At 41.0% G+C, this 21,002-nt stretch overlaps 1 protein-coding gene across 2 annotated transcripts in view; it reads right to left on the bottom strand.

Moving 5' to 3' along the window:
* Nucleotides 1-20,737, bottom strand: part of CCDC126 (coiled-coil domain containing 126) — a 46,342-nt gene extending 25,605 nt beyond the window's left edge. Inside the window, exons 1-3 of one of the 2 annotated variants that reach the window (XM_069587694.1) lie at nucleotides 20,486-20,737; nucleotides 20,001-20,081; nucleotides 2,675-3,053 (exon numbers count right to left, since the gene is read on the bottom strand). In XM_069587694.1, coding sequence (XP_069443795.1) covers nucleotides 2,675-2,912 — 238 coding nt within the window. In that variant the 5' untranslated portion in view covers nucleotides 2,913-3,053; nucleotides 20,001-20,081; nucleotides 20,486-20,737. The remainder of the gene's footprint in view (nucleotides 1-2,674; nucleotides 3,054-20,000; nucleotides 20,082-20,485) is intronic. The other variant, XM_069587695.1, reaches the window with a different exon arrangement.
* Between the last annotated feature and the right edge of the window lie 265 nt (nucleotides 20,738-21,002).

Genomic DNA, 21,002 nt, shown 5'->3' with positions numbered 1-21,002 from the left:
CTTTGTCAACAAAGGTCTGTCTAGTCAAGGCTATGCTTTCCCAGTGGCCATGTATGGATGTGAGAGTTGGACTATAAAGAAAGCTGAGCACCAAAGATTTGATGCTTTTGAAGTGTGGTGTTGGAGAAGACTGTTGAGAGTCCCTTGGACTGCAAGGAGATCCAACCAGTATTTCCTAAAGGAGATCAGTCCTGGGTGTTCATTGGAAGGACTGATGGTGAAGCTAAAACTCCAATACTTTGGCCACCTGATGGGAAGAGCTGACTCATTTGAAAAGACCCTGATGTTGGGAAAGATTGAGGGCAGGAGGAGAAGGGGACAACAGAGAATGAGATGGTTGGATGGCATCACCAACTCAATGGATATGGGTTTGGGTGGACTCTGGGAGTTGGTGATGGACAGGGAGGCCTGGCGTGCTATGGTTCATGGGTCACAGAGTCGGACCCAACTGAGCAACTGAACTGGACTGAGAGGACTAGTTTAGAGGGCCCAAATGCTGAATAACAATTCTAAAAAGAAAGAATGAAAACAATGTGCAGGAAAAAAATCAAATAAATAATTTTGGAAAAATATTCCAGAATAAATGACGTAAGTTTCAGGATTTAAAGTGCCCACTGAGGTTCCAGCACATGAATCCATACCCAGGCACATCATCAAGAAATCTCAAGACAACAAGGTTCTACTGCATAGCACCGGGAACTATATTCAACATCCGGTGATAAATCGTAATGGCAAAAAAATGAAAAAGAACATGTACATATATGTATATAGTTATAACAGAATCACTTTATAGAAGAAATTATCACAACACTGTAAATCAACTATACGTCAATAAATTTTTTAAAAGAAATTTCAGAACAACAAAAATCTTATAAGCATCCAAAAATAAGTCATATATAAAGATTGAAGAACCAGAATAGCATTAGATTCCCAAAAGGACAATGGAAGCTAAGAAGGAAAAAAAAGAACAAAGCCTTTAAAATCAGACAAAAACTATTTCCAAACTAGTACCAAAACTGTCAGTTAAGCATGAAGATAGAGGGTAGCAATTAAAAAAAAAAAAACTTTTCAGATATTCAGATATGCAAGGACTTTCTCCTTTTCTACCTTTCTGAGAAAATTCCCAGTGGGTCTGTTCCCCCAAAATGAGGGCTTAACCAATAAAGGGGAAGTCCCAGGATTCTAGGATACAGGAGATCCAACATAACAGAGGGAAAGGGCACCCACGGGATGGTGGTGGAGTGGGATCCTAGAACAATTCAGTACTGAAGCCTAGAAAGGACACAGACCAGGCCAGAGCAAATCCAAAGGCTCTGGGAAAGATTTTACTCAAGAAAAAAGTGGTGAAATACCTAATGTGTCTGAATATACGGAAGGAGATTTATATGGCTGTGGGGATAGAAAACTAGGCAAAGAAATAAGAATTGATCCTTATAGATTTTATTTCCAGGGGAAAATATAGTTGTACAGAAAAAGGAAAAGTAACCATTAGGTATTATATGGCTCAGTAATATTAACAAATGCCACCAATACAGTCATAATAATAAAATACTAATTACTGTTCCAACCAAAATTATGATGGGCCAGGAAGCACGTGTGTGTGTGTGTGTGTGTGTGTGTGTGTGTATGAAAGTAGCCTAGGGTGGCTGGGATTTGGAGTAAGACATTTGGAGTAAGAAAGAAAGCTGAACTCTCACCTTGTAGTGAGATGTAAACAGATAATTCCTGTAAGTGAAAAAGTCAAGAAGTAGCTCATAGAACATGCTATTTAGAAGCACGGATGTAATCACCAAATACAGCAGATTAAATAATTTTAAATGGCTGACTCTAAGGAATGGGAAATTTGAGGGCTGTTGGAGGTGGTAAAAACTGCCCTTTCACAATCATAACATGTTAGTTTGTTTAAATACATACATGTATAATTTTAATTCAAAAGATATTGAAATAGTCCCCACATTCATATACACACACCATGATCTAGCTCTTCTCTTTAAGTCTTAAAGGCAAGAGAGAACACAACACATAAGGAACTTCAAACACAGCAGCAAGTGGGATGTGAAAAGGAGAATGGCGACAAGCAACAGTGGAGACGCTGGCAAAGGCTGCTTCTCAGGAATTCACAGATGTTATGCGATTGATGCTCTACAGTAATGTGAAACCCCTGGAGTAGGGAATGGCAACCCACTCCAATGCTCTTGCCTGGAGAATCCCATGGACAGAGGAGCCTGGCGGGCTACAGTCCATGGGGTTTGCAGAGCTGGACACAACTGAAGTGACAAAGCAGCAGCAGTAAAGCGACAAGCAGGAAAAACACAAATATGAACCAGGGATGACAACAGTACTGATTATGCAGGAAAAGTCACTCTATCAGGGACACATACAGAAATATCTGGCAGTAAAATGCCACAGTTTTTATAATCTAAATATTTTCCAAAAATTGGACAAAGCAAATATTGCAATACGTTAGAATTGTTAAGACTTCAGTGATGGATTATTTGGATATTTATCAGGTTTCTATTTTTCAGTACATTTGAAATTTTTCATAATAAAAAGTCATGACAAAATTACTTTGTGAACACCTGTGCATGAAGTAGTGAGTTGGATCGCCATGATTATCATTAAATGGGGACAAGATGAAGAGGAGAAAACCAGGAATATTCTATGGTTATCTTACCATATCCTGCCATAGAAGCGCCGTTCTCGACATCCATTGTGTTCTTATTTTCCTCTGCTAGGGCTTTAACATATTTTTTGCTTAAATCTAGTATCTGCTCACGTAACTTGACACTGCTTTGATGTCTTGGTCGTTGAAAAATATAGTGCAGTAACATCAATCCCCAAAGGAGTCCAAATACAAGCAACAGTAAACTCAATTTCTGGGACATGGATTTTCTTGAGATTGTAAAAACCATTTCTGAGGAACCAAACAGACTCAACTGAAAAATGGTACCTAGAGGCAAGTCACCAAGCAATCAAGACGTGAAAGAAAAATATCTCCTCCTCTAATGTATATTCTTCATGTTCAGCAAGGTTGCCGCCAAATCACAATAACTCTGTAAAATTGAGAAGAAAAAAGGCGATTAGTCTTAACTATATCAGTAATAGAATAGACAATGATAGATTAAAGAAGAGATTCTACAAATAGTTTTCATTTGGAATTGTACTGTCTTCTTTTTGATTAATTTTCTCGATCACTAAATAAGCCTCCAGGTCTTTTATCAGCTCTGTTTACACAGTTCTTCAAAAATTTAAACTAGAAATAAACGTCAGTTCATTAGAACTACCTGAAAGAAACGCCACCATGGTCATGAAACTCTGAATAACTTCTCATCGTCTGTAACTAAAATGATGAATATATAAGATTTATAGAGATATCAGACTCTTCCAATACAAGTCACCAACCTAAATGTGTGAAAGCAATTCCTCCTTCTCCTTTAAAAAAAAAAAAAAAAAGTTGATTCCAAAATGAAAGTCAGAAATGGGAAAGGTAAAACAGACGGGAAGATCAAAACAGCTGACTGAAAAACAAAACCAAGCCCACAATAAGTATGCCAACGTCACTAGAAAATACTACTAATGACAGTGGATAATCTTAAAAAATAACCAACCTAAGATGAAAAATAAGTCATAATTTCTAAGTTTATACTTTTAAGTTTATGCCAGACATGACAAGCACTTTCTTTTTTTTACATTTCCAAATTTACAATTCTAAACAGGTATGTATTTTTTATAATTTGAGGAAAAACTGAAAAGTTATACTTCAGTTTTTTAAAAGAGATAAAGTAATAACAATCAAGGAATCATAAACATCTTAACAGTAATAATGTGCCCAAATCACCAAAGGGTCCAGTGAAGAAAACTCTTCAATTATGTCTAATGGGATAAAATTCTTCAGGGAGAAATATACCTAGAGTCCAAAAAATTCATTGCACAGCTTAATGAAAATAATCACTAAGAACTTTTTAACTTCCTAAAGTAGTATGGGCAAATAAAACACACTAATTCCAACCTACTTAACTGAAGTAATAAAATCTAGTTTGAGGATAGTATGACTAGAAATGAATATAGTATCAATGAAGGTAAAGCATTCAATCACTCTCAACACATATTCATAAGCCAGCATATATGATAAGCAGCAGGAAAATCCTGTTTTGCCCTAGGAATCTGATTTCTAGCATAGGTGCTTTCAAACCTTTTTGAAAATAAATTAAGACAGTATTTACTCAATGATCTTATGCAAAATATCAAAATACAAAACACATATAATCAAAGTTTTTTAGCAAACGCATGTGTGTTGAGGTATGCTTAAGGGGGAGATCTACTGCCCTGCCAATTTTGGTTCAGAAACTTCCCATTCTTACTTTACTCCACCCTGCCACCCAGTCCCTGACACACATCCAATAAATTCTGGAGCTTCAAGGTTTGAAGGTCTACCCATCTACTCTAACTGAAGTATATTTATCTTTCCAAACCTCACTACAACCAAGACTACACCGCCAACTAGGTATGTTAATTACTATGTAAAGCAATTAAAAATTAAGGAATTAACTCATTTTCTAATTTTCTTCTGCTTTTTTCTCCAGTTACCGTGCACCCAACAAACTCCTTCAGAGTTCACTGAAACAGTATCATTAATATCAATATTGGATTACTAAATTTTGTTTAACAGAGTAAGGTAAACATCACCTAATATTTTTTTCTACAAATATTTTTACATTTAAGTTCAGAAAAAATAGAAATTATGGGTTCCCAAGCAAAATTTAACAACATTCTTTCACATATATAAACCTTCCTTCACACATCTTTACAGGTGCTTGTGTCTTTTCAAATTTGACCTGAGTGCTAGATTATCCAACCCAGTACCCAGTGGAAAAATCAACTGGGAATCTGTCCTGAAGCAGTCACAGCAGGGTTCTAAAGGTGGCATGCCCACAAAGCCAGAAAAGTGACATCACCAGAGAATTGAGAACAAAGATCTGAAGGTATTTTGGCAGATGAAGGTTAAAATGAGGGCCTAAAAAGCTCTAGACTACTGTACCTGTACAAGGCCACAAAGGAAGAGACTCAAAACCAGAAGCAAGAGGATACTTCAGTTAAATAACAGCAACAATCATCACTACACTTACTTACTTCATACCAGGTTCTACTCTAATCTCCTTACAGAAATTAGCTTATTTAATCTTCACAATATCCCATACTAATAATAATCTAACTTAAACAGTTTGAAAAAAACTGAAGCAAACAGACATTAAATTGAGTTGCCCAGTTCAAGAGGGTGGGGACATATGCATACTTATGGCTGATTCATGTTGATGTATGGCAGAAACCAACACAATATTATAAAGCAATTATCCTTCAATTAAAAATAAATAAATTTTAAAAATATATATATATACATATATATATATCTTACATTAAAAAAAAAAAGTTACCCAAGATCAAACAACTAGATAGTGGGAGAGAGAGGATTCAAAGCTCAGGCTCTTAACCACTGCCCTCTTTTACAGCAACGGCATTAAAAGAGCAGCAGCAGCAACCACTGTGGTGAAAGTACTGAATCCTTATCACCCGTCCAGACTGAAATAAACACTTCACAAAGGTTATTTCATTCACTATTTACATAACCTCAAAAAAAATGTTGTTGTTCCCACTCCAAAGATGACTAAAGTAAGGCTTTATGAGGTTAGCCTGCTTAAGATTTTTTAATACCCAGGACCACTCACTTCACTTGCCTGAAAACTTTGACAAGGATCACCAAGTCCACAAATTCAGAATCTATATCTCCATTCAGGGTCTCTTCTTTCCTTTAAAAGGGTCCTTGCTGCTGCTGCTGCTGCTGCTGCTGCTGCTGCTGCATCGCTTCAGTCGTGTCCGACTCTGTGCAACCCCAGAGACGACAGCCCACCAGGCTCCCCCATCCCTGGGATTCTCCGGGCAAGAACACTGGGGTGGGTTGCCATTTTCTTCTCCAAAAGGGTCCTTAAACCCAGCCATATTAGAACTCCTAGGTTTTATGAAACTCCACAAAAGTGGCAAAACTTCACAAAAGTGACAAATCCCCAAAGTGTAAATGGCATTAGGAAGAGAACAGGAGGTTCATGGGTAAGGAAGCTGGAATGCCTAGTGAAAGAGAATAGTTAAACCCAGGGAGCCTAACCCATAAGAGCTAAAATCCCTCCAAGGAGGTTCAAGCTTAAGGATGAGAGGCTGGGGAGTTCTCTGGTGGCCTAGTGGTTAGGATTCTTGGGTTTTCGTTGCCATGGCCCAGGTTCAATCCCTGGTCAGTGAACTGAGATCCCACAAGATGCACAGTGCAGTTAAATAAATTAATTAATTTTTACAAAAAGGAATGACAGACTGCTCACCATCATGAACACAAACTCTGCTTAAAGGCAGTACCAACACCAGACACAGAGAGAAAACCCTGGGAGGAGACAAGGCACAAGCACGGCTGAGGAGGGCATATCCCGGAGTAACAAATCCCAGGGCACAGGGAAGCCAAGTTTCTCAGTTTGAGGGACGCAAAGAAGCTGCAAACATTAAATAAAGAACCCCCCTTTTGGTTCTATACTGTGTATGACCCAACTGTACCACAGATTCAGAAAAGGGGCTTTCATGAAAGATCTCTGTAGCCTTGATTCTACATGGAATGTGTCTACTCACCATTGCCTACAACAAAATTAAAGCAGACCATCTCAGAAGGAAGTCAGGGAAATTTCAAAGGGACTCTGCAGTGTGAAATTTATACCCTATGTAACTTGCTTGTGTTTCTTACATGGTTTTCTATAGAGATAAGAAGTTTTACTATTAAAAGGGTTTGTCTCTGGGAATAGCGAAGAGGTCAGAAGTTGGGAGCAGTTAATCCCTCAAGATGTGAGGGAACTACAAAAGGACACCAAGGAAGAAACGAGTGTGGAAGACACCCTAGAGCCTTCTCTAAGCTGAAATGATGGCCCAGAGCCAGCTTCTGCCTGACAAAGAGCTGAACAACTCAACAGTCCATGAGGATTCTCCACAGTGACCCAAGAAGACCTAAAAACTGTTATCTCAGGGTGCATTTCCACAAGCTACTCCAGGCAAGCCCAGCAGAGGTGACTAAAATACCAAAAAGGATACACTTCTGGCTTTTGGTCTCTTCTGAAGGAATACTTCACATTAAAACCACCTGGAAATTTTTCTTTTTTTTTAATCCCAGTGCTGACGAGCCTGGAGGAAAACCAGAATCAGCAATGGCTAGAGGCCAGAAGCTATTTCTCCCTGGAACTTTGCTCCCAGTAAAAGATACATTTATCACAGAGGCAGAAACTATACATGCAGGTACTACAGACATAGCACAACAAGCGGGAGAGCACACAGAGAAGCAGTTTGTTAAGACAGAAGCAAGGCAGAGATGTACACCCAGAGCGAAAAGGGTACAGGCACCCCCCCTAGTGAGGAGGAGCCCCACAAGGAGGCGGTCAAGTCATTTATATACCTCAGTTCTTACCGATCTTTGTCTTCCTTCAGGCCAATTATTTGGTTTTTTTCTCCACACTTGACCTACCCTGGGACCCTCCCCTTGGTGCCCACACACCCCCCAGCCAATATGGATCTCAAAGTGAAGGCTTCTGGGAGGAGCAATACTCTTTATCCCCTGACTTTTGACCCACCCACAAGGAGCCTTTCTGCGAATGTGTAGCAATTCCCTTGTCCCAAAAGAGGGGGGAGTAGAGATCCCTTAATCCTTTACTCAAATAGGGTTTTGCCCCTCTTTGTCCTTGCCATGACTATTACCTTAAGGTGTTTACAAGAGACAAAGACTGGCTATTTACCTTGTTTCTGCTGTTACTTCCATTTTAGAGAGCAAACAGGAAGCTGACTGTAAATTCCTCAACTGCAGCCCATCTAACTCTTGTCTCAGGAAATGCTAACAGTTCTAAGTATCAGGCCTGAAACCCACTTTTTCGTGCCCCATGAAATGCAAACAGGAGGACAGCTATAAATGTCTAACCTGGAGCCCTTCTATCCCCTGACTCATTTCTGTGCAACGTTCTGTTGCAAATGGCAGAGAACTTGAACACTGAACTCCCCAATTTTTCTTTGTCCTTCAAGTACCAGTTCAGCTCCTGAAAGGCCACCTAGATCAAGATAGAGACAATAATAAGAAACCTGAAAGGCCTACACTGTCACTGGGGACTTATGGCTACAATCCAGCGTAGCAGTCGTCCTCCACCCAAACAGTCTAAAATATAAAAACTTTTCAATCTTAACTTCTAGGCCTCTATATTAATTTCTTACTAATTACTTTAAAAAATAAAACTTCAAATATGTCCCAAGTAACAGCTGGAGTTTTTAAAGGCAAAAGTAAAATCATTATTGAAACCGAGCAGGACCCAGTGGGAAGTCCTTTCTGTGTCCCCTGTTTCTTGTTCTTAGAAAACAGACTTCATTCAGCCTCCTAGACGTTTCCTGAGTTCCAAAGGATAGAGTCAAATAACTGCTAATCAGCAAAGTAAGAGAATGCAGAAACAAAAGAGGAAGAGTCAAGAAACAACAGTGCAGTGACAGGGACACTTCCCCAGTGGCCCAAGTGGCTGAGACACCCCGCTTCTGCAGGCGGCATGGGCTCAGTCCCTGGTCTGGGAGCTAAGATCCCACACGCCACATGGGGCGGCCAAAAAGAAAAACACAATAGTGCAGTGATGAGGCACGGTCCTGGTTCCTCCGCAAAGGATATACATAACACACCTCTGAGTTCTTCTGCAGGGAAAGTCCCCACACAGGTAGGAGATGGTAACTTCACTCTGAGCACAAGCTGTTACCTCACCACCAACCAGTCAGAAGAAAGTCACACACCATACAGCCCTCACCCCAAATTTTGTCTATAAAAACTTCCTCCAGAAAAGGGACTTTTTGAGCATTATCTATCCCAGACAACTGATTCCGTTCAGGGCCCCACAGGCCTCTGTGTCCCCCATTTCTTTGATTATAAGAAACCACCTTCATTCAGCCTCCATGCCCTTCCCTGAGTTCCAATGGGGCAGATACAAGCAGATGTTAATTAGGGAAGGGAAAGCATGTGAGACCAGGGAGAAACAGTCAGGACCAGCTTTGGGGCAAGGTCCTGTTTCCCATCTAAGGATACACACAACAATGTCTTTAAGCTAAGGTATGATTCCCACAAGTAAGCAGACCCAAGACCAGTTGGACCTGAAGTTTGATGATGGTGACTCCAACCTACCTCACCACCAACCCTTCAGAAGAATAGCCAGGAATGACCATACCCTCCTTAAACATTTACTATAAAACCTATTATCTTCCCCAAGTGAGGATACATTGTTTCGAGGGCAGGAGCCCACTGTCTCCCTGCCTTTGCCTGGCAAAGCACTAAGGCTATCCTTTTCTACTTCACGGAAAACTCTGTCTCTAAGATTTGATTTGGCACCAGTGTACAAAGAAGCTGAGCTATCAGCATCACAACTTGTATGGCACCTTACAATAAACACTGTATTTTCCTTCCCAACAACCCAGTGTCAGCAGATTAGGTTGACTTTACTGCAGGTGGGCGGATCACAGTTTTGGTTCAGTAACATATTAGCTTCATCATCATTATTTTGACCTAAGACAGACTTCTGAATATTTTTAGGATTCCCAGGGGAAAGTTCTCACACAACTGCAGAAATTACAAAAGGAATTACACACCATATGGCCCAAAAGTAGAAAAATTAAGGAGAGGAGACACGCTTAAAATGAACCTGAAGAAGGGCAACAGAGTACCATCCAGAGTATGCTCCAAGTACCATCATCTCCAACTAAATTACTGCCGCTACTTCTCAAGTGATTTCCTAGATTCCTCTCCAACCCCACTTCAAGCCATTGTTCTCAGAGCAAAACAAGCCATGATCTGAATAGCCACAATTTTAATTTCTACCTCCAAAGGAAATATGCAAACTGTCAATAAGCACATGAAAAGGTACTCAAACTACTAGTCTTTAGGGAAAAGCAAATCCAAACCACAATGAAATACCACATGACACCATCAGGATGGCTATGAAGGGCATCAGAACACGTCACCCCAAAATATCCACTTTGGTATAAGGATTATTTTGAGCCGAAGATAACTGAGAAACAGCAGATGCAGTAAGGCCTCCCTGACCTCCCCCTTTCTACCTGAAAGCAAAACATGAATTACTTATGAGAAAGGTGAGAACACTCTTTATCACAGGAGACAGGGCACTGATGCTGAGACAAATCTGTACAAACACACCTTAGTAAAACAAATCTTATCTTTCATTAGTTTCCCCCATTTATTTACCTTCCCACAATTTACTGACTCCAGAAGCTCAAACTCCTTTTCCTTTGTCTTATCACACTTCCATAATTTATGGCTCTTTGTTTAAATGGTATATACACTCTCAGTACTAACTGCTTCTTTTAAAGTTCATTTCTGTGATGTGAACCATTTGTAAATGAAACAACCTTTCTCTCCTGTTAATTGATCTTTTATCAGTTTAGTTTGCAGAGTCCTGGGCACTGAACCTAAGAAGGTAGATGAAAACGTTTTTTTCTTCTACAGTAATTATTAAAAACAAAACCAAAACTGTTGGTACAGTTGCAAAGAAATTGAAACCCAATACAAAATGGTGCAGGTGCCATGGAAAGCAGTATTGGCAGTTCCTAAAAAAATTAAACAATTTGACCCAGCTATTCCACTTCTGGGTGTAATTACAAAAGAACTGAAAGTGTTATGAAACACAAGTTCATGTGACTGATGCATAGTAAGGCCAAACCAAAACATGGGAGTTTGGAGCAGAGAAAGGTTTATTACAAGGCCAACCAAGGAGAACAGGTGGCTCATGCTCAAAAACCTTGAAGTCCTTGATGGTTTTCAGGGAGAAAGTTTCATCGGCAAAATCTGGAATGAGGGCTGTATGGTATGTTACTCCCTTCTGATTGGTTGGTGAGAAGGTTAACAGGGCGGTATTCTAGGAATCTTGTGCTCAGCTGAAGTTAACCATCCTTATCTGTATGGGAATCTTAGTTCCTCCAGAAAAACTGAAAGATATTATATATATATTCCTTGAGGAGGAACCAGAATACTACTTTAATTGCTGCAATATAGTTTCTTGATGTCTCTCCTTTGTTTCTGCATATCCTTACTTGCCTGATTAGCAACTATTTGAATCTGCCTTTTGAAATTCAGGGAGGTCTAGGAGGCTGAAGCCTTCATTCTGCAAGAAAGAAATGGAGGTGGGGGGGGGTGGCGAGGGGGGCTTGGAAGGGCTTCTGTTCCCAGGTGGTCCCCGCTGGGTCCTGCTTGGTTTCAAAAGCAAGGACTCAAAGAGGAACTTGTACAGCCATATTCACTGCAGCACTGTGAGGTGGGAACAACAGGTGAACAGCTGAACATTTTGTTTAATGTGGTATATACATACAATGAAATATTATTCGTAATAAAGGAGACTAAAATTCTGATACATGCTACAATATGGATGAACCTTAAAGGCATTATGCTAAGTTAAAGAAGCTAACACAAAGAGACACATAGTATATGATGCCACTTGTACAGGTACCTAGAAGAGTTAGTCAGAGATAGAATGTAGAATGGTAGTTACCAGAGGCTAGTGGGAGGAGAGGAGAGTTATGGTTTAGAGTACAGAGTTGTATAAATACTCTGGGATGAAGAAAAACTTCTGGAGATGTAAGGCAGTGATAGTAAGGAAGGCGGTAGATGGACTCCTGGGCTAACACAGAGCTAACATATGATCCTGCAATCCCACTCTGGGGCATATATCCAGAGAAAACCATAATTCAAAAAGATACATGCACCCAAATGTACACTGCCACAGTATTTACAACAGCCAGGACATGGAAGCAACCTAAATGTCCACTGATGGATGAATGGATAAAGAACATATGGTACATACATAGAATGGAATATTGCTGCTGCTGCTGGTGCTAAGTCCCTTCAGTCGTATCCAACTCTGTGCGACCCCAGAGACGACAGCCCACCAGGCTCCCCCGTCCCTGGGATTCTCCAGGCAAGAACACTGGAGTGGGTTGCCATGTCCTTCTCCAATGTATGAAAGTGAAAAGTGAAAGTGAAGTTGCTCAGTCGTGTCGGAGTCTTAGCGACCCCATGGACTGCAGCCTACCAGACTCCTCCATCCATGGGAGTTTTCAGGCAAGAGTACTGGAGTGGGTTGCCATATATTACTCAGCCACAAAAAAAGAATGAAATAAAGTCATTTGCAGCGACATGGATGGACCCAGAGATTGTCATACTGAGTGAAGTCAGACAAAGACAAATATCATGTGACATCACTTACATGCTTAATCTTAAAAAATGGTACAAATGAACTTATTTACAACACAAGAAAGAGTCACAGATGTAGGAAACAAACTTACAGTTACCAAAAAAAAAAAAAACAACCTCTTCAATGGTTTCCCACTGTACTTAGAATAAAATTAAAACTATTTACTGAAACCAAGTAGGACCCAGTGGAGCACTCCTAGGTACAAATGCTTTTCTGTGCCCCCTATTTCTTGTTTGTAAAGAGAAGGCTTCACCAGGTTCAAACAGATACTGATCACAGAAGGGAGAGAATGCAGAAACAAAGGAGAAGCCGTCAAGATACAACAGTGATGAGCACACGATTCCTGGAGTTCAAGGTTTCTGAGCAGGAGCTGCCCATTCTCCTTTCATGCTTGTTGCAATAAACCTTTCTTTGCTCCAAACTCCCATTTTGGCCTCTTTGGCCTCACTGTGCATGAGGCACACAAACTTATGTTTGGCAACATGGCCACAGTCGAAAAGGTTCTGCATTGCTGACTTCACCATTATCTCTGTCTGTCCTAATCTCACACCACTTTCCCGTTGCTCACTGTACTACAGGTCAAGCTAGGCAAAACACACCAAATTCCTTCTGAACTCAAGGTCAATACAACTGCTATTCCCTTGTTTGAAATGTTCTCCCCATGGCTTATTCCTTTTCCTCCTTTAGTATTCCTCCTTAACTCAAATGTCACCTCTTCAAAAAGTAGCACTCCCACTCCTACCCCACCTCCAGCCTCAAGGTACTCTCTATCAATCTCCATATGAAATTACATACAGTATGATCCTGCCTCAGTATCTGCAGGGGTTGGTTCCAGGGCCCTCAGTGGATACCAAAATCCACAGATGCTCAAGTCCTTCATAAAAAGTGGTATATTATTTGCATATTACCTATGCACATCCTCCTGTATACTTTAAATCATTTCTAGATTACTAATAATATCTAATACTATTTACTAATGTAAATGCTATATGTTAGTCACGTCCGATTCTTTGTGACCCCATGGACTGCAGCCTGCCAGGCTCCTCTGTCCATGGAATTCTCCAGGCAAGAATACTGGAGTGGGTTGCCATGCCCTCCTCCAGAGGATCTTCCCAACCCAGGGATCAAAACTGGGCCCCTTCCATTGCAGGCAGATTCTTTACAGTCTGAGCCACCAGGAAGTAAATGTGATATAAACAGTAGCAAATTCAAGTTTTACTTTTTGGAACTTTCGGGAATTTTTTTCAGTATTTTCAATCCACAGTTGATTCCACAGATGCAGAATTCACAGATACAAAGGGCTGACTATGTTCTATCTTTAAAACCTTAACCAAGTTATTTTATCTTCCTAAACCCTAAAGTCTCACATCATGGAGACAATAGTACCTACCTAACACTGGTGAGGATAAAGACACCTTATACTACTAACGTCAATAAATATTAACATTTATTAGTACATTTATCAGGTACTTACACACCAATATCAGTTAGCAATTTGAGTAACTTGAGTTAATACAGGGGATGTTTTCCTAGACGACTTCCCAGGTGACACTAGTGGTAAAGAAACTGCCTGCCAATGCAGGGCACATAACAGATGCGGGTTCGACTGCTGGGTCAAGAATATCCGCTAGAGGAGGAAATGGCAACCCACTCCAGTGTTCTTGCCTGGAAAATCTATGAACAGGGGAGTCTGGCGGGCTACAGTCCATGGGGTCACAGAAGAGTTGGACACGACTGAGTGATAAAACAATGATTAAGACGACTTAACAGCATGTCATGGATGAGAACAGTTCCTCTTCCATATGGCCTAAAATGAGACTAGAGTAGCTGTTTAAATGCTACCTGTATGAGAAAGGTCTTAAAACCTCATAACCTTATTCTAGTCGACTTTCAACTCCTCTCACATTTCAAAGCACATTACTTTATACCAACTGAGCCTTGTCTCTTTAAGTCCCACGTCCCTTAAGGGCAAGAGTAACGTGCCCTACACCGCAGCCATAACTTCCACAGAGCCTGGAGAACAATCAGCAGAAATGCTATTTACTTTAAGCACACCCTCAGCCTACCCCACCAACTCCCCTGAGCACCAATGTAACCTCCCTGCAATGTTTCTGAGGGGCAAAGGTGCAGAGGAGAAGAGAATTTCAAGATAAAATTACAGTCAGTTGAGTTCTACATCCACAGATCCAACCAACTGCAGATAGAAAATATTTAATGAAAAGAAATTCCAGAAAGTTCCAAAAAGCAAAGCCTGAATTTGCCATGCACTGGCAACAATTTACACAGCATTTGCATTGTATTAGGTATTATAAACAATTGAGAGATGGTTTAAAGTATACAGGACAATGTGCGTAGGTTATCTGCATATAACATGCCATCTTATCAATATACAAGGGATTTAAGCATCCCAAAGATTTTGGCATCCATGGTCACAGGGCAATAAAGGTACAGTGGACCTGGAATCAATGCCCTGCAGATACTGACGGACGACTGTATTTTCAATTACCTGAGCAGAAATCTGATTTAATCTTCTCACATTTCAGATGTAGGAACTAAAGCTCAGAGGTGTTAAGTGTCTTGCCTAAAATGGAGGCAATCAGTTAGTAGCAGAAACTGTACTGGCCCTGAACACAGGTCCTGACTCACTGTTTAGGTTTTTGTCTGTACCACACTACCTCCCCTACCTCCAGGAGAAAAGACTGTAAGTACTGAACGAACTATAATATCAAGTGAATCTTGTTCTTTTTTGTTTTAAAGGAATGTAACAAGAAAACAGTAATGGCAGTTTAGGTCAATGATACTAAAAATTCTGAAGATATATAGTTTGGACTATTCTTTAAACTATCAGGTTGGTATATTAAAGTTTCAAATATGTTGATTCACAGAAATCAAAGTATTACAAAGTTGCTATAGGAAGAACTTAAGAAATCGTAGATCTTTATTTTTTTAACATAAGCAAAAGAACTAGAAAAAATCTACAAGGTCTTCTGGATGTAGGTATCTTCACCATGATCAGCAAATACAATGATAAGAACACATTTTCAGAAAAAATAAAGGGAGGGCGGGGGGAGGGATGACACAGAAAGAACCGTATTCAAACACAACCTTTACTACATACAGTTTCATTTAAGCCTGAAAGCCCTTGGTTTATTCATTCATTTGCTCACTTATTCATTCACAATATTTATTAAAGCACCCACTATGTGCCAGGAACAGGAGATGTGAATGGAAACAAGCCAGGATTCCTGCTCTTCTAAAGATTATGCTTTAGTAGAAGTCAGACGGTAACAAGCAAACACAGAAACAAGCTAATTTCAGCTGGCAATAAATTGCTACGAAGAAAATAAACAGAGATTGAGAAAAAATGAGAATTTGGAGGAGCCAAATGAGCTATGAGGTCAAGGAAGGAGGTCTGACCTGAAGAAAGAAACGGAAGTATGAAGTCTGGCTCCAATTTCCTTCTAACCAAAACCTTGAGAATTCTAACCAGAATCTTGGGAGCAGACAGTAAATTTCTTATTTCTATTCTCCTCAGTACAAACATATGAGAATGAAAGGAATCCCAATCCCCACATGGAATGGCCTGGTTTGGAGAAACTGTCCAAAATGAAAAGGAAACCCACAAGCAAAGAAAGCTCTGTATTCCCTTTTCTTATGAGAATGGCAGTTTCGCTGTTTCGTAACACACGAGTAGTAATGATCTGACGTGGTGGTCTTTACACAGGAAAACATTCTTTTTGACCTTTTCTAATATGAAAAGGGCAGTGGTAAGAAGGAGGAGAAATAAGGTCTATCTGGCAATGTGATGGCATATTAATCTGTAATTGCTGTTAAGCATTTTAAATACAATTTTTCAAACTCCAAAATATTGCTCGTTACAAAACACTAAAGTAGAAAAACAAAGAACAAGGGGAAATTTTTTCTAAATTTATATATTTACTGTATTACAGACCTTAATGTATTCACTCCAATTCACAAGATTTACACATGAACAAAGATTTTTCAAAGCTCTTGCCAAACAGCAAACATGCAAGTAACTACATAGCTAAGCTATTTTTCAGTGGTTTCTCCCTAGCCAAAGACCTAAAGACGAATACATTGCTCCAACATTATTACTAGGGAAAAGTAAAAATAGAGGATCAGTGAATATTTAAACTAGAAGATCCTCATTTTAAAGACAAGGAGGGACTTCCCTGGTGGTCCAGTGGCTAACACTCTGTGCTCCCCATGCAGGGAACCTGGGTTCGATCCCTGGTCAGGGAACTAGAGCCCACAAGCTGCAATTAAGAGACTACATGCTGCAACTAAAGATCCCATGTGCCACAGCTAAGAGATGGTGTACGCAAATAAAGAAAGAAATATCTTTTAATAAATAAAGAGAAGGAAAGGGAAGCATCAGGAGGATTAATGACCACCCAGTGTCAAACAAATGGGGAAATTAAGCATCTAAACTCTCAGCCCAGGACTCCAGCGTTTTTTCAAAAGCAAGGAACAAGAATCTACTTTTCAACTAGCCCTTTTTAAACAAGATGAAACACAGAACACTTCCCTGGTGGTCCAGTGGCTAAGAATCTGCCAATCAATGCAGGGGACATGAGTTCGATCCCCAGTCCAGAGAGATCCCACAAGCCAAGGAGCAACTAATACCATGCGCCACAACTACTGAAGCCCAGCGCCCCCTAGAGCCTGCTCTCCACAAGAGGAGCCAGCGCACCACAGCTAGAGAGGAGCCCCTCCCACAACTAGAGGAAGCCGGTACACAACCAAGATCTAACATAGCCAAAAACACAGAAATGAAAGAGAAATTATCACAGTAGACTGTACAGAATATAGATTTTATTTTGTAAAACTTTTTTCATCTTTATATACACATGTAGTTTTTTCATACACACGCACACAGAGTTATATATCCGTAGAGTCTGTCGGTTAAAAGGCCCCTTTCTATGGGCTGCAGTCAAAAATGTTATAAACGCTGCATTTCACACTGCCGATCTTTAAATACTTCCTTGTATTTTTATGCAGACGTTGCAATAGCAAGACTAAAAACTTCAATGGATGACCAATCCTACCTTGGAACTCTCTCCTTCAAGTCCCATTTTTGCATTCATTCAGGGCTCTACTTTTGTGCCGTTATGAATATATAACTGAAGTAACTATTAGCAGCAACTAGCAAGCACAGAAGCTCTCATTCAGCCAAAGGTGCTACAAGAATCACTGCCTGTTGGTCTCCTACGGAATTTACAGCTGGAAAAGCAGATCTTTATTACAAAAAGACACAGTATGTTCTCACTAGAGCTCAGAGGTTCAGATAGTTCTCTCCAAAAAAAGAAATAAGTATGCCACAGACTTGCCTTTGAATGTAATTTCAGGAGAAAAGCTCATTACTAAAATATTTTCTAGTTTCTCTACATAAATTGCCTGAGGCTAACAACTAGGGAAAAAATTTAACATAGGACACAGCCATCCACTACTAACTAGGTCTAAGACTTAAAATGTTAACTGCCTTGGAAGAAGCTACACTATAATTCCAGCTAAGACACAGAAATATCACATCTCAAGATCTAAGATCATTTTTAGATGGAATATTGGGGAGAGGCAAAAGACAACAAAAGCACTGCAGAGGACAAAGACAGATAAAAGACAACGGATAAAATAAGTGAGGGTGACGAGGAGAATGTTAGAGCAAAAGGGAAACTACTCAAGCACTACACACAGTAAAAGTGTAATCCAAAATACATCACACCCTACTAGATATTTCAGCCACTGACTCAGCCAATCATGGTTTGTGCCACATGACCCCACCTCCCCTTCCACAGCTGACCAGACCAGGACTGGGCACCTTTGCCTGAGACTTCGCACAAAAAAGCCCCTAAAAAAAACAAGCTGTTGGGAGAAAAATAATAAATAAATAAATAATACCTATAAATAATAAATAAATAAATATCACAAAAAGAAACAATGAGGTTGAATTAGGGGGACTAACAAACCCAAGTTATACTGTTATTTAGTTGCTAAATCCTGTCCCCACTCTTTTGGGCCTCCATAGACTATGGCTTGCCAGGCTACTCTGTCCATGGGATCCCAAGTTATATAAAAGCAGGGATAACAGATAAAGAGACTGTGACTAAAGAAAAGAGATGCAGAGTACGGAGGAAGAAAACTAACCATGTCAAAAATGCAGAGAAAACATGTGCAGCTCCTGAAAGAGGGATGAAAAAAGATTCTTGTTTATGGCAGCTTTCTCTTCTTTCATGTGCACCCGTTCCCCAAGGTGGGGGAAAAATACCCTAAGACACAAATAAATTATTAAAAGGGTTTACATCATTTTTTTCCCACATTAAAAAAGAACTTATCACTGAAAAGTCTGAGTTAGAAGAATCCCTGGAATCAGACCAATTCTCTATTTGAAAGATGAGGAAGCTGAAAACCACAAAGGAAACTAAGGTCATACAGAGTGACAGACCCAGGACAAGAATCAAGGTCTCCTATCTCCACAGTCATTATTCTGTCCTATACACAGCACTAAATGACAACACCAACAGAGAAATATTTTTTCCTAAAAACAAGTATTTCTGCCACACATTTCTAAATGAATAAGAAATCTTTATGTGCACTATGCCATCTCCCACAGTTTAAATATGTTTTTCACGTATTTACTCTAAGGTTCTCTGATATCCTGATGAAATACATTCAGCAGATTTCTCCTTAAGTAATTTTTTTTCATGCATGTGTCTCTCAAGACATTACACAAAATTCACCTTGCTCCACTGGCTTTTCCCCCACAGTAACCATACATTCAAAAATAGCTTAATGTAGAGAACTTATTTCAGACTGCACAGTATTTGAACTCAAAGTAGTACAGAACACACATTTTAAATGAAAACAATTTCAACAAAGGATCATAAAGATTTCCATGAGGAAAAACTCAACACCTATGTCGGTAAAATTCAGGAGAAAACAGTGCAAGAACAATCATAACTAAAGAAGGACTAATGTGAAATGCTTCCAATCATTTCTTATAAAATGTATTGCTAACATTGGATTTATCCTGAGAACAAACACTACAACTTGGAAACAAAAAGCCCAAAAGTGAAAATTACTAAAGCCCCAGGTTAAGGACTGCAGAACACCTAGATGCTTATTCTGCCAAAACACTTAAGCTCCTCCAAGAATCCCCTACAGAACACAGGGGGGGATGGGGGTGGGGTGAGTAAGTCCTCATATCTAAAGCGAACCCACAAAAAGCAGAGTCATCAATTTTCCAAGAATGTTCTCAGCCATCTTAAAACGGCGGAAATTGAAAACACAGCACATTTTAAAGAATCCTTTACTTAGGTTTAAGGTGAACAAGATATATAAAGTGAAGCATGTACAACCCAGAGTGCCAGTGATTAAACAAGGAGAACACAAAATTCACCAATCTAGGGGCCACTTCAGAATAGCTAATGTAATTATCACACTCAAAGAATTTTTCCAAGTGAAGAATTTGTGGCGTTGTAAGCGTATTATTTCTTATTCTAGCAACTTAGAGATGTGTACTGTTACGGCCATTTGATTGGTGAGAAAATGCAGGCTTAGAGCCTTAATTAACCAAGGTCACTAAAGCCAGGCAGTGAGTCGATCAGTCTTGGAAGCCAGGCTGTTTTAATAGGGCTTGCGAGATTATAAGCCACAGTCGACATAGCCGTTTAAATTCATCCTTACCAGTCACCCAGCAGCTGAGTTTTGGAGACGGAATTTAAAAAGGGCATCTGACTTTCTCTCTCAAAGTAGAACAGAACTGAGCTGTCAGAAACAGAAAAAGAAGTGAGTGCGGCTGCCGCGCGGGCGCTCCAACCCTGCAGCTCAGGTCCGTCGCTCCCCGGCGCCAGCGGCCACGGGACCCAGCCCGCCCCACTCGGATCACGCAGCCCGAGCCACGCTCGGTTCTCTGCCCGGGGCCCTGGGGCCGCGGTTGTCAGACCTGGAGCAGCAGGGACAAAGACCCTCCTCGGCCGTGGCCGGGAGCTGCGGGTCAGCGCTGGAGCGGGGTCTTCGCGGACGCCCCGCGGCAGCGGCCCCGATGGGGCGGGGGACGGGGCACGGCGGAGGAGAGGCGGCCCCCGGCCCGAGGGGCTCCGGCAGAGACGCGAGCGGGATGGACAGAGACGCCTCCAACCGCGGCTTCCCTCTCGCCCCCTCCTCATTACCTTGCCTTGTGGGCTTCACGTCTCTGTCGCCGACGCCGACTGGCTTCCGAGCTGGGGCGGCGCAAAGAAAGCCGATTAGCGGGCGTCAGCTGCGTCCTGCGCTCACGAAGCAGCCTCCAGGTGGGGATGAAGAAAGGCCTGAGCTGGGAATCAGCAACAAGGTTGGCTCCCGGCTTGTGGGGATTTTACTCCTCTTGTCCCTCACACTCCGCTTCCGCTCCGCCTCCTTGCCCGGCCCTTCCCCTGCTTGGAGACCTGCGGCCCGTAGCGCGACGCATTGTGGGGGATGTAGTCCAGGAATGCGGAAGACGCGGCACGTGCCTCAAAACGGCTGGCACCTACTCAGGGTCAGGAGACGCCGTTGCGTGGCAACCAGAGGGGGCTGCCAGCTCCTTCCTGAGAATTGGAAGGCGAGCTTCGCGGAGGCTTACTCTCTGGTTTAATTCGCTGCAAGCACTGAAGAGAGAGCGTGGGCGTCTCACTCACACTCTCCAGCTGGGAACCAACAATTACACGC

Source organism: Ovis canadensis, chromosome 4 (assembly GCF_042477335.2).
Source record: "Ovis canadensis isolate MfBH-ARS-UI-01 breed Bighorn chromosome 4, ARS-UI_OviCan_v2, whole genome shotgun sequence".
NCBI lineage: Eukaryota > Metazoa > Chordata > Mammalia > Artiodactyla > Bovidae > Ovis > Ovis canadensis.
Note: the sequence above shows the minus strand (reverse complement) of the source record. Positions and strands in the feature narration are given on the sequence as shown.